At 43.6% G+C, this 13900-nt stretch overlaps 1 protein-coding gene across 2 annotated transcripts in view; it reads right to left on the reverse strand.

Annotated features, from left to right (window-relative positions):
* VWA8 (von Willebrand factor A domain containing 8) overlaps positions 1-13900 on the reverse strand; it is a 532124-nt gene that overhangs the window by 411229 nt on the left and 106995 nt on the right. For both annotated transcript variants that reach the window (XM_075336856.1, XM_075336857.1), the window contains exon 6: positions 5669-5836. In XM_075336856.1, the coding sequence (XP_075192971.1) occupies positions 5669-5836 (168 nt within the window). The remainder of the gene's footprint in view (positions 1-5668; positions 5837-13900) is intronic.

Here is a 13900-nt window from a genome sequence, read left to right on the forward strand (position 1 = left end):
GTCCCATGCAGCAGGACAGATGGCAGAGCACAGCGGTGACATGCCTGCCAGTGTCTTGCTGCTGGGAGGAGCAGATGATCACACTGCCCGACACCGGCCGCTCTCCTGACATCGCAGCAGAGCGGGCGGGTGGAGAGTGTGAGCACATACTTACGTGCAGGGGGGGATTCAGCTAAAGACCCCCCCTGTACTGCACCCTGGCGCCCCGTGTCTCAGCCTCTCTGCAGGACGCCGGCTCCACAGTGACGTCCTCCGGCTCCTCCCCTCGATGCTGGGCTGTGACGTGCGGTAGTCACCGCCCACAGCCCTGTCACTCAATCTGAGTGGCGCCGGCATCCTGTGACGTACCCGTCTTGTTTGAGAGCCCGGAAATGCCGGGACGTCAGAGGATGCCTGCGGCCACAGCTCCAGGGGGTCATGTGACTGGCACTGAGCGTGCAGTATAGCGCCGCTCAGTGCCAGAAATGGAAACAGAAGGCAATGGAGAAGACGCCTAGAAAGGTAAGTATAGCTCATACAGAAAATAAAAAAAATGGGTGAACCACCCCTTTAATGACCAAGCCATTTTGTTTTTAAATTCTGACCAATGTCAGTTTCACAGGTAATAATTCTGCAACTCTTCAACGGATCCCAGCTGAGAATGTTTTTTGTGACATATTGTACTTCATGATCGTGGCAAATATAAGACAATATTTTTGTGTTTATTTGTAATATCAGAAATTTAGCAAAAAATTTGCAATTTTTAAACTTTAAATTTTTATGCCCTTAAACCTGAGTTTACCGCATGTCACACAAAATAGTTAATAAATAACGTTTCCCACATGTCTATTTTACATCAGCACAATTTTTGAAACATAACTTGTTTTTGTTAGGAAGGGTTACAAGGGTTTAGCAATTTCTCATTTTTTCCAAAAAAAATTATGAAATCCTTTTTTTTTTTTTTTTTTAGAGCCCACATCAGATTTAAAGGGATCCCGTCATCAGAAATTTAGCTTGAAACCTAAAAGTTTCCCCCTCTGCAGCTCGTGGGCTGCATTCTAGCAAGGTTCCTGTACTTTTTGTGGCCCCTTTTAAACCAAATTAAATACTTTATAAACTTGTACCTTTTGCTATGTAAATTTTGTAAATCGTCCATGGGGGCGGGCTCTCTGGTGACCGTTGCTGTTCCTCCAGCACATTGACGCCGTCCCCCCACGCTCCATTTCATCCATCAGGATGCCGCCCACTGCGCCCGAGGTGCCGCCCACGCCAGGATCGTTGGTGACGTGTGTCACAAGCACGAGATTATGGGCGGCGCTGTGACTGCATCGCAAGTGCCCACCCATAATCTCGTGGACGCGCTTTCCCCCACTGCCTCCAGCGATCTGCGCAAGCGCTCGCTGGCCAAATGACCCGACGTCACCTCCTTCCCATCTTACCCTGCAGCAGGGCAAGATGGGAAAGAGGTGACGTCGAATCATCTGGCCAGCAAGCGCTTGCGCAGAACGCTGGAGGAAGAGGGGAAAGTGCGGTCACGAGGTTATGGGCGGCACTTACTGATGACACTCACAGCGCCGCCCATAACCTCGTGCCTGCGCAAAACGTCACCAGCGGTCACACGTGCACACAGTGCACAGTACCGCTACAGTCGCACAGCGCATGCGCGGGACCACAGGCGCCCAGGGGCGGCGTCCTGAGATATGAAATTCAGCGTTGGGGGGCGGCGTAAATCTGCTGGAGGAACAGCAACTGTCACCAGAGAGCCCGCCCCCATGGACGATTTACAAAATTTACATAGCAAAAGGTACAAGTTTATAAAGTATTTAATTTGGTTTAAAAGGGGCCACAAAAAGTACAGGAACCTTGCTAGAATGCAGCCCACGAGCTGCAGAGGGGGAAACTTTTAGATTTCAAGCCAAATTTCTGATGACAGGTTCCCTTTAAGTAATTTTGAGAGGCCTAGATGACAGAAAAAAACTAAAAATGTTACTTTTTCCCACAAAAATGTTACTCATAAGGGTAACAAAGGAAAATTCATTGTACAATTTGTTGTGCAATTTCTCCTGAGTACATCGATACCCCATATGTGGTGGAAATCTACTGTTTGGTTGCACGACAGGGCTCAGAAGGGAAGGAGCGCCATTTGACATTTTGAATGCAAAATTCGCTGAAATCATTAGCAGACGACATGTCACGTTTGGAGTGCCCCTCACGTACCTAAACAGTGGAGCTCCCCCACAAGTGACCCCATTTTGGAAACTAGAGCCCTCAAGGAATTTATCTAGATGTTTGGGGAGGAATTTGAACCCCCAGGTGCTTCATAGAATTTTATAACAATGAGCCGTGAAAATTAAAATATACATTTTTAACTATAAAAATGTTGCTTTACCGCCACATTTTTCATTTTCACAAGGCAGGAGAAAATCGACAACACAATGTGTTGGGCAATTTCACATGAGTACAGTAATATCCCATATGTGGCCGAAAGCTATTTTTGAGGCACAATGCAAAGTAAAGAAGGAAAGGAGCTTCATAATTGTTAGATTTAGTTGAAATATTTTGTGGGTGCCATGTCACATTGGCAGAGCCCAAAGGTGCCAAAATAGCAGAAACCCCCCTCAAGTTACCATATTTTACAAACTACACCCCATTATGAATTCATCTAGGGATTCAGTGAGCATACTGACACCACAGGTGTGTCATAAAATGTTATGCTATTGGGTGGTGTTACACAATTTCTCCTACACATGGCAATACCCCAAATATGACTGTACAGTACTGTTTGGCTGCACTACAGGGCTTGGGAGAGAATGAGCGCCATTTGATTTTTGGAGCACAAATTTTCCTAGAATAGTTTGTGGATTCTCTTTGCAGAGCCCTTAAGAGTCAGAACAATAGGAACCCCCTCAATTGACCACATTTTAGAAATTACAACCTTCTGGCAATTTAGCTACACATGTAGTGACGATTTAGTCTTTGGAAGACACCCATGGTGTCAAACGCAGAAAATGTTGCAGAATTAAAAATTGGAAATAAGCCCTTGTCGTGCCTAGTACATTGTAGTGCCCATGCATTGAGCCCAGCTTGTGCTTCTGGAAGCGAGCACCTAGTAAATTAAGTGGGCTCTCCTCATTACAACAATGCTAAACATGTGGACGCTAACTGAGGTTTAGGCACAATGTGGGGCTCAGAATGGAAGGGGAACATTTGGATTTGGAAGCTCAGATTTTGCTGGATTTTTCTAGAACCTTTGTGTTACCAGTAATGTGCTGCCAGCCATAAGCACTGCAGAGCACTTCCAGGGGAGGGTGGGCAGACATTTTTTTTTAAAAAAATTGTGTGTGTGTGTGTACACACTACATCTGATCACGCTAATTTTACCCCACATTCGAGCCATTCAAATAATGCACATGGCTTGCACAAAGCTGAGCATTAATCATACCCAAGCACAGCGCTGCTAGCTTGAGTGGTTTGCACTCGTAACTCACTTGAGCTTCGAACCCGAACTTTGCTTTTTTTGTAGTCTATTTCCAAACCCGAATCGCTAACCTCAGGTTCGCTCATTCGAATTAGGAATCCTTGATGTGTTCGTGCATGGACCCTGAACACGGACTTTTCAGCAAAGTCCGTGTTACTGTTTGGGCTCAGCCGCCCAGATAAAAATACATTTAAAAAAAAGGGAAAAAGGAAGCAAAACGGGTGATTAAAGCAGGACTGCTTTATCTGCGCTGGGTATCAAAATACGGGGGACCCTACGCCATTTTTTCCAACTATTTTTTTTTTTTTTTAAATCAGATCTTTTTTTATTAAATAATTAGGAGTCAATACAGAGAATATTTCGTTTCTCATATGACTGATAACAGTAAACATCAAATAAGCACATATTGTATATAAATCAGGTTCTTTCTCTGTATATATGTATAAACAGTAATAAGGTTCTCAAATCATAGTTATATTCTGTAAATTGAGCCTACAAACCATGTGGCTCCACACATAAACAGAACTTAAATTATGCAATAATGCCTCAGACTAACAGAAAAGCCTCCTCCATCAGCGGTGTCGATCCACATCATATTGCTATACTCGCCCGCCCCTCCCTCTCCGTGCAGTCATCAATCAGACCCTTCCAGTCCTCTCCCACCTCGTCATTCAAAGTCCACTTCGCCACAGAAAAGACTAGTTTTAATTTCCTTCCTCACACATTCCATCACTGCAGGCACAACAGTAACCGGTCCAGCATTGCATCCCGAACCAATGCATTGGAGGGAAGACCCGGCAACTCTATCCATGGCTGCCAAATGTTGTAAAACTTTCTCAATGTTTTTCTTTTTAAATAAACTCCCCTTTCCAATCTTAAGACGTTATTCAATTTGTTTTTAAGCTCCAGTAATGTTGGTGGTAGAGGATCTAACCAGTGGTACGCCAGTAGCTTTCTTACTTGATACAGGATTCCGGCTATTCCCAGGGCTGTTGGGGAGTCCGGGTCTACTCCTCCCTCCCACAGACCCAACAGACACAGGCGAGGCGACGGTTGTATTGTGATATGATATATTTGGTCTATGAGTCCCAGACTATTTATTTATTTTTACACTCCACTTCAGAGACCAAGACAGCTAGCGTGAGGACAAACAATCATAGACGCCAGCACAGAGGATGAGGGTGCAGTCTGACTGCAACCAATCACAGATTCTGTCACAGAGGGTGGGGGGGGAAGCAGTGAATATTCATAACATTTAATGAGTGGTTCCGGAAGCAGCGAGACAGCCATGCAGGAAGCTCGGTAAGAATAATTGTCCTACTTCAATCCCTGTTTTGCTTCATTTTGCAGCCCCCTAGCCCTTACTACCATTATTTTATAGCACTTAAAGGGAATACGTCAGCAGGTTTTTCTACCTCATCTGACAGCAACATAATGTAGGCAAGAAGATTCTGAATCCAATGGTGTATCTAATAGTTTACTGGCTGAAGCTGTTCTGAAACCATGAAAGACTTTAGATTCAGAAACACAGCAGGGCAGACTGAGCCTCCCCACCCATATCAGGCTATGAATAGAGATTGTGCTTTGACTTTAAGGTGTTAGTCACAGCAGGGGGCATGTGGGACTGCCCTGCATGAAAGTTGCTAGCCCTGTAATCATAATCTCAGGGTAATAAACCCTGCAGTAAACAATAGCACACACACTGACAAAGGAAGCACACTTGCCTTTTGTTTTTTAACACTTACAGCATGCTGTCCTCTGCTTGCATAGCATAAACCTGCTGACGGATTCCCTTTAAGGTCGGGACCCCATTATATATATATATATATATATATATATATATATATATATATATATATATATATATATATATATATATATATATAAAGGCTAGGTGTCCCAGGCTTTAAATTCGGGTCAAGTCCAGTCCCAAATCGGACACTTTTTTTTTTAGTCTGGCAGGACCCACTGAACCCAAACGAGTTTGCCCATTTCTAATTATGAGGCCTATTAGTCAGAACGAGGGCTGTCTTCAGTCCGAAAGTCACCAAGTTTTACATGTATCTATGACTTTTTAAAGAAGATAATTTTATCTGCACTTTTCCATTAATATTGGTCTCTTCAGGATAACAAAAAAATAAATAAATAAAAAAACCCAAAACAATGAATTTAAGTTGTGAGTAAATTAAAATAAATTTAGTTGGTATTTACCTCCAGTAGTTTATCATAACGTTCAGAAGACATAAGAAACCGTCCATCTTCCAGCTGCATCTCCCTGTTCTCCAGCAAATTGTTCAAAACTGGTAAGACATTCCTTTCTGCCTTTTCCAATCCTTCCAAAACCAGAATTCTTCCCTCTGTGGCAGCACGAACAGCACACTAAAAATAAGTAAAAATGTTAAAACAAAGAAAATTTGTAGCCAATAGGTAATGACTAAAACAATAAAAAAAGTAGCAGAGTTACAGAATCTATAGACACTAAATGAAGATTACGAAGTGCCACTATAGAGCGCAGTCTATCTGCACATGACACTATAACATACAATCTACCTGCACATGACCACGATAGCGCGCAATGTACCTGCACATGACACTATAGCGCGCAATCTACCTGCACATGACTACTAAGTGTGAAGTCTACCTGCATAAGACCACTATAGCATTTAATCTACCTGCACATGACTACTATAGTGCACAATCTTCCTGCACATGACTACTAAGTGTGCAGTCTACCTGCATAAGACCACTATAGCACGCAATCTATCGACACACGACCACTATAGAGTGTAATCTACTTGCACATGACCATTATTAGCATGCAGTCTACCTAAAAATGACTACTCTACCATGCAGTCTACCTGCACACGACCACTATAGCACAATGTGCTGGCACACAACCACAATAGCACACAGTCTGCCTGCACATGATCACTAGAGAGTGCAATCTACCTGCACACCACCACTACGCCCCTGTCACACAGCAAAACAGGTAAAGCAGTTCCTTGAAACAGAAAAAATTGAAACTATGAATTACCTGATCTAAACCTAATAGAAAACGTCTGGAAAATCCTTGGTGACAAAGTTATGGCCAAGAAACCCACAACAGTCAAAGAACTGTGGAGGGGACTGGAAGAAGAGTGGTCCAAAATCACACCAGAGCAGTGTGAGAGACTAATGATGTCCTGAGGCCGCAGATGTGCTGAAGGCATTCAAAGCAAAGGCCTGTACACTCCCTACTGATTGTTGACTGTTGTTATCTTCAGAAAATTTAGTTATAATCTTCCTCTGTGCTACAGTCATTGTTGTTCTCTAATTATAATCATCACGTTTTGGGCAAAAAAAGGTTAAATGATGATAAACTTTGGAACTTTTGTAAAACACTGTTCTAGTTGCATGGTGCACCCCTTACAAAAAACCTTCAAATGTTGATCAATGTAGATTACATTATTTCTGAAAAAGCAAGTGACCATACATTGTTCTCTAATATTGATCTCCAGTCTATATGCGTATACAGACACACACACACACACACACACACACACACACACACACACGTTTATTTTTTTCCCAATTTATAGATAAACCATGCTACAGTAAAAAAATAAATCAAACAAGCAATTAAGACCATGGAAAACTAAAAGGTCAATTGTCATTTAATGTCTTTACGACGGCAGAGCATACTGCGGGATTACTTTCCAGTGAGTCAGGATGATCACACTGAAGCAGCACAGAACATGATTTGCATCTAGCTAATTAGAAAATATTTACTTAGCCATATCCCAATACACCTACTTACCATCTGTACATTCACAACTTACTAAACATGTTGAAATGGAAAAGAAAATGTTTTCCGCGTGATTAGAGAGCCCACCATCAGACATAATATACTAAAGCATTGTAATTGGCACATTACATACACTTGTATATCCTCTTCTCATTTACAAGTAACTTTACATAAAGTGGACAATCTTTACAGTGCACTAAAAGGATTTTATGAAAATTATCACTAAATAAAAAAAACTTAGCAATCAACAACTAAGATTTTTATCTTTCACCTATACAAGGTAAATAAAACATAACAAAAAGATGATTTACATGGGCCAGATCATAACAAAATTACATTTTATTAAAATCAAGTTTTTATATTAGACCATTATCTTTAGTAATTTATTAATTATATAGAAAACTCTGAAGTGTTATTGCTCAACAGTGGCAACAGAGCCTCAGAATAGATCAGGGGTGTCAAACTTAAAACTCCCACCACAGACATGCCCTCAGAATTGAACTCCCGTCAAAACCCACCACAGGCATCCCCCAACATTATAGACCTCACAAAGCCCACTAAAGGCACCCCCCTGTATCATAGTCAACCAAATCCCAACACAGGCATTTCCCTAGCATTACAGACCACCCTAAAAGCCCACCACAGGCATATTCACAGCAGTATAGACCGCCTCAAAATCCCACTACCCTTTATCCTTTATCCCCTGCAGCTTCTCACTGATGCAGTTAACAATGGCTAAAGATGGCGAGCAAGTGTCACATCTCTCCTGAGTCCCAGCCATGCCGTTGAATGGCGCTTTGTTTCAACAGACCGGAAGTGACACTGAAAACAGGTGACAGATATGACGTCACACCTAGCAGGAGCCCATACATTCTAGTTTCTACTGTGCAGTAGCACATGCACAGTACAAACTGGAGGAAAATTGTAAAAAATACAAGGACACTATGGAGGGCAGAGAAAACACCAGGGTTTTACTTGTATTGTACACTGTGCAAATAAAAACTTATACACAAGTGTTCACCTTCAAACACCAACAGAGTAATAGAAATCATTACCTGATTTATTTTACATAAACTTTGAGTCATTTTGCAAATGATCTTCACTAGTTTCTTTTGGAGTTTGTCACCAAATTTTAGCTACCATACATAAAAGCAGCATGATGTAGAAGAAGAGACCCTGATTTCAGCAAACTAGGCTTCATTGAGTTGTCCGTGTCTTTTCAAGAACACAAAAAAAATGTCATCAATGTTTTGGATCCTAACTCCATCAGTATTTGTTCAGTATCAGTTTTTTACCACTAGTGTTTCATCAGTGATCTTCATATATGGAAAAATAAATCTATCAATTACAAAGCCTCTCCTGTGCATGATAATGTGAATTACCGTATTTTTCGGATTATAAAACTCACCCAAAAGTTTGGGAGGAAAATAGGGAGGTGCGTCTTAGAATCCGGTTGTAGCATATGGGCGAGTAAGGGAGTGCGCTGGAGCAGGGACAGATGGAGGTGGCAGGAGTAGAGCGATGCTACGGGTGTCCTGGAGATGCAGGAGCCATCCTCAGTGATTAAAGAATATGTCGCTGGTGCATGCTTCAAAGAAATGGCACATGGCACCCGGAGTCAGCACGCGTGCAGTTTCAACTCTTGACGAGCCAAGAGCTTATCTGCGCATGCGCTACCTCCAGCTCATTGGAATTCCAGCAGCGGACTTAAGGAAAATGGTACCCGGAAGTGGTGCGTGTGCAGATGAGATCTCGGCTCCTCATTAAACTGAGAGATCAACCTGCGCACGCGTTGACTCCATGCGCCATTTCTTTGAAACCCGCACTGCAGACATTTTGTTACCTACAATCACCGAGGATGGCTCCAGCCTCAGAGCGCCCTCAGCATAGCAAAGACACCTGCCCCACCAACTCCACCACCGCCCCTGCCTCCCTGTGATCCCGCTCTACCACCACTACTGCTCCCCACACCCCTGGTAAGATACAACTGAATTATAAGACAGACTCCATCTTCACCAAAATTGGTTTGTTTTTTTTTTTACCATTTTTCTTTCTCTAAATTTGAGTTGCGTTTTATAATCCAGTGGGTCTTATAAAACGAAAAACATGGTCTATACAACCTGCAGATTACACACTGATGCCATCCGTGTGCTGGCCATGGTTTTCACGGACCCATAGACTTGTATTGGTACTTTTCATCCATGATCATGATAAAAACAGATACAGTGTGAGACCAGCTCTGGAGCACAAGCTGCTTCCATAGCAAGATAATGAGAAAAGTACTCATTATATGCAAATGTAATTACCGGTATATGAAGGTTTATGAGCAGCATAAGGGCATGAATCTAGGTAGAGAAAGTGCAGTGGATTTTTTGCAAATGTAGGTTTTACTGTGCCAGTATAGTGTATGGGAATATAAGAAATCTAATATATAAACTGGAAAAATTATCTTTAGCATAATCTGATAAAAGCTGCATTTGAGAATAGTATGTCAATTTATGCTGCCGGAGTCCGTGTAAGATAATTTAATTCTTTCCACTGTAATGAGTGAAATGCGTGGTTCACCCGCACTTGTCTTACTGTAGGCATCACAGGGGCAGGTCCATAATGAAAATATTACACTGGAAAGCATAAGTAAACACAAAAAGATGTCATTTATTTTCTTTTATATGAGATGATAATTGCCTAAAAGTCCCTGTGATATCTTGAGTCAAATAACCTCAGACATACTCCTAATTACACCTCAAATATTGAAAAACTGCATCCAGGCACACGTGCCCACAGTGCTTTTTTTCAGCACAAAAAAGCATGTCTTGGCAGGAAAAAAGCTGCTGAAAAATGTGCTTTTTTGGTCATGCTTTTGTATGCGTTTTTTTTAATGCTTTTGTGGGGTTTTTTCATGCTTTTTCACATGCTTTATTTCATGCCTTTTTGTGCTTTTTTTTTGTTTTGGCAATCGCAGGGGTTCAGGTGCTGTAACCCCGTGATTGATGCTGGGTCTCCAGCTGATGTTACAGCCAGGACTCAGCTCTCATTGCCCAAAACGGTGCTCGCGACGCTCCCGGCAATTTAACCTCCTGAATGCTATAATTAGTGCAATCGTAACAGTCAGAAGGCAGGGAGAGGGATCTCTTACCTCTCCCTAGCGATAGGGTCCCTGGAAAGTGATCACGGGTACAGTGTCCATTTTAGGACATGATCATATTTCAATGTCAAACATCAGAAATATTCTGTTTGACAACTGTCTATGACAACTAAGAGCTGACTCTGACAACTGAGCGCTTACTCTAACTGATCACTGACTAATTGATCACTGACTCTAAAGGGTGCTTTACACATTGCAACAGAGATCGCACATGTGACCGGCGCTACAAAAATGACCTATGTGCGATCTCAGCATATCTTATCTGCGATCTGGCATGCCACATCGCTAACGAGATCACTAGCGATGTCGCAGCTTGTAAAGCACCCTTAACTGATCACTGACTCTGACAACTAATTGCTAACTTGCTGCCGGGTCTCCAGGTGATGTTACAGCCGTGACTCAAGTCTCACTGCCCGGAGCAGTGCTCGTGCCACTCCCGGCAATTTAACCCCCTGAATGCTGCAATCAGTGCAACTGCATCGGTCAAAAGGCAGGGAGAGAGATCTCTCACCTCTCACTGGCGATCGGGTCCCTGGAAAGTGATCACGGGGGCCAATCGCTGCCATAGTAACCTTGGGTCATCACCATGAAGACCCGGGCTTACTGAACTATGGATTGCCTCACAGACCGGACTTCCCTCCAGCAAAGTCCCGCGGTTAAAGCCCGCCAAGGCCTAGGTGCGGGGAACCCCAGTGACATTCATGCCGATGCATCTGCAGGAAATCCCCATTTTTCGCTGGCATGAATGGGATTCACCTTGTGGCGTCACTCAGGTTACCTACGGACACACATGAAAGTCCAGCTGTGACCGTCGCTAACCAAAGCACCTAATTTAAAAAAAAAAAAAAACAGCAAAAAAATAGCATCTGTAATTTATAGACTGGCACTTCTATAGTCTGAGCGATGTGTTCCCCGGCTGGGACACTGTCACATGAGTGCTGCAGCCTATCAGTGGAAATTGATGGGCTGCAGCCTTCACACTTCCGTCAGACGGATAAATTAATAAAAGCATAAAGACTAGTCAAGTGCTGAATGAGTTAATCCTGTGGTATATAAAATACGCCGTCATTCACGTGTACACAAATTACAATCTCGTTCCAATGCTTCTTTGTAATTAGCCGTCTCCAATTCCATTTTTTGTAATTAGCTTCTTGGCCCTTTGAGCAGATAAAGGGGGCATTACTAGGCAATTTATTTTTAAATAGATTCTTTTCCAGCTGTCTGACTGTCCAAATGCAGACACAATATTCAAATTTAAGGGACAAAAACGTAATGTAAAAAAATGAAATAATTGAAAATAAGCAACCAATTTAAAGCTCATTATTCACACTGAAGTATTACTGTAAGAAGAATGTTATTACACCAAAATGGGAAGGCATCTGTTTGGTGCTACAGGAGCTCTGGCTGAAGGGGACAGTGAGACTGGTATGACTGTACCTCTCGTTAATGGAATGTTTGCTCCAGGAAAACAGTGTGTTACCTGTTTAGGTGAGCCCGCACGGACATATATGTGCCTGCCAAATTAACTATTAATATGCGGTTATACCTTTGGGCCCAGAAGGGGCTGTTTTGGTTGCTGAATCCTTGAAAGTTTTAAAAAAAATTAACAAATCTGCACCTTTGACCAAACCTCATTATCTCTGTGAACGCTACATCATGCCTACCTGACAGCATAAATCCCTACTACTGGTGGAGAATGCGGGCAGAAAGCCCAAAAAGCACAGGAGATTGCTGTATGGAAACTGTAATGAGGAGCTTTTTAAACAACTGACTCCGGAGATACAGCAGCATTACCAGCAGATGTCTCTCTTAGAAACTGTTCAGGCCAGGGAGACGGCACCTCCTACCAGCCAAAGTGAGGGAACTCTGAAGGATGACATTGAAGCTTTCATGACTATCTTTGAGTGGGTGGCAGGTAAAGAGAAACTGCCTCCAGAACAATGGGCAGAGAGCGGTAGTAGACCAATTTATCCATACACTACCGAAAATTGTCCAAAGCTGGTTTGTCCAGGGATATCCCCACAAATGCAGGTGACCTTGTGAAAAGATATTTGCCTGTGGAGAACTCTCTGAGCAATCAAGGGAGTTTGAAGTCCCCTTTCTGTCAGGCGGCGACGGTGAACAGTGTGACTGTGACTCCTGGACTCAGGGAGTTTGGTGACCATAGTAATGGCCACACTCCTACATGTGCAAGTTCCTGGGGATGGGGTGAGGGAAAGATATATTCATGGCGACGCCAATGTGACACCCCTGCGGTAACCAGGTGTCACAAAAAAGAAGGTAACAACAAGGTAACAGCTCGGGTCCTACACAACTGTGCCAGTCACTACACACACACTAGCACACCAGGATATTTACACTCGCTGTATCCGGCTGGGAGACTCACTTAGCCAGATGACAGAGCTGGGAACTGTTAGATAAAATGCATCCAACTGGGGAGGAAGAGACCAGATCTGGAGGAGGAGAAAGTGTCCTGGGGAGTGTGGCTAGTGAGTCGGAGAAAAGAAGTGAAAGAGGAAAAAGTTGTGAGTTGAGGAGAGGAGTAAAAAAGAAAGGTGTCAAGACAGACAACAGACTCTTGAGACACATTGAAAGTAGCAAAGAATCCGCAAAGACCTGAGTAGAAAGATCAGCCACTCAGAGGAGAAAAGTAGCAGAGCAAGCTTCAAGGATATCAAGGGATCCTGTGGGGTGGACTTCCAGGTCTCACAGTACTTTGCATGCATGGGGTGCAGAACCCAGAACAGACCAGTACTTCAAGCCATCTGTTAACTCTGCCAGGCGGATGGGTTTTCAGGACTCATCTGCCACCACTAACGTCTGAGGCATCAGCAGCAAAGAGGGGACAGGGAGAAATTCCCTTAAATAGTCCAAGCTGTTTGCGGTAGGACCCAGACACCAGGAGGACCTCCAAGTGCTCCACGCCAGGGAGGACCCACATACAGCAGAGTGCAAAGGTGGAGAGTGGCACCAGATTGGCTGGCACAGCCATCAAGAAAACGGGCGCACCTGAGATCCAGTACGTTCCCAGGGCGTGAAGCCAGTAAGTAAAGACAATCAAACTGCACTCTGTCTGGACTGCTTCATTGCGCTGCGCCTCCACGTTAACCCTTCATCTACCCCCTCCAGGGGTTGCTTCTACATCCTCCTTTCTAGCCAGTACAGTGTAATGAAATTCACAGTTTGTATCACGTTACCATAACCGGTTCCTGGTGGCATACTGGACTACTGGGTGCTACAGCTTTAGCCCACAAATCCCAGAACAATGGAAAGTCACGTACGATAACAATAGTATGCAACAAGTCTTTAACCAGTCCCACTCCATGGGACACGGAACCACAGTCTGTGCGTATGTCGACCTGGGATAGTTCTTGGTGTCGCGCCCCGGAGCAGCCAAGCTGCTCGGATCCGGGCGGTCTGTGGCTCGAGGGGGCCTGGACCCGGGGGCACCGAACAGTTTTAAATGAAAATAAAAATAAAATCCGACTACGCCACTTGCGGTTTGCGGCCAGGG

Source organism: Anomaloglossus baeobatrachus, chromosome 2, assembly GCF_048569485.1.
Source record: "Anomaloglossus baeobatrachus isolate aAnoBae1 chromosome 2, aAnoBae1.hap1, whole genome shotgun sequence".
NCBI lineage: Eukaryota > Metazoa > Chordata > Amphibia > Anura > Aromobatidae > Anomaloglossus > Anomaloglossus baeobatrachus.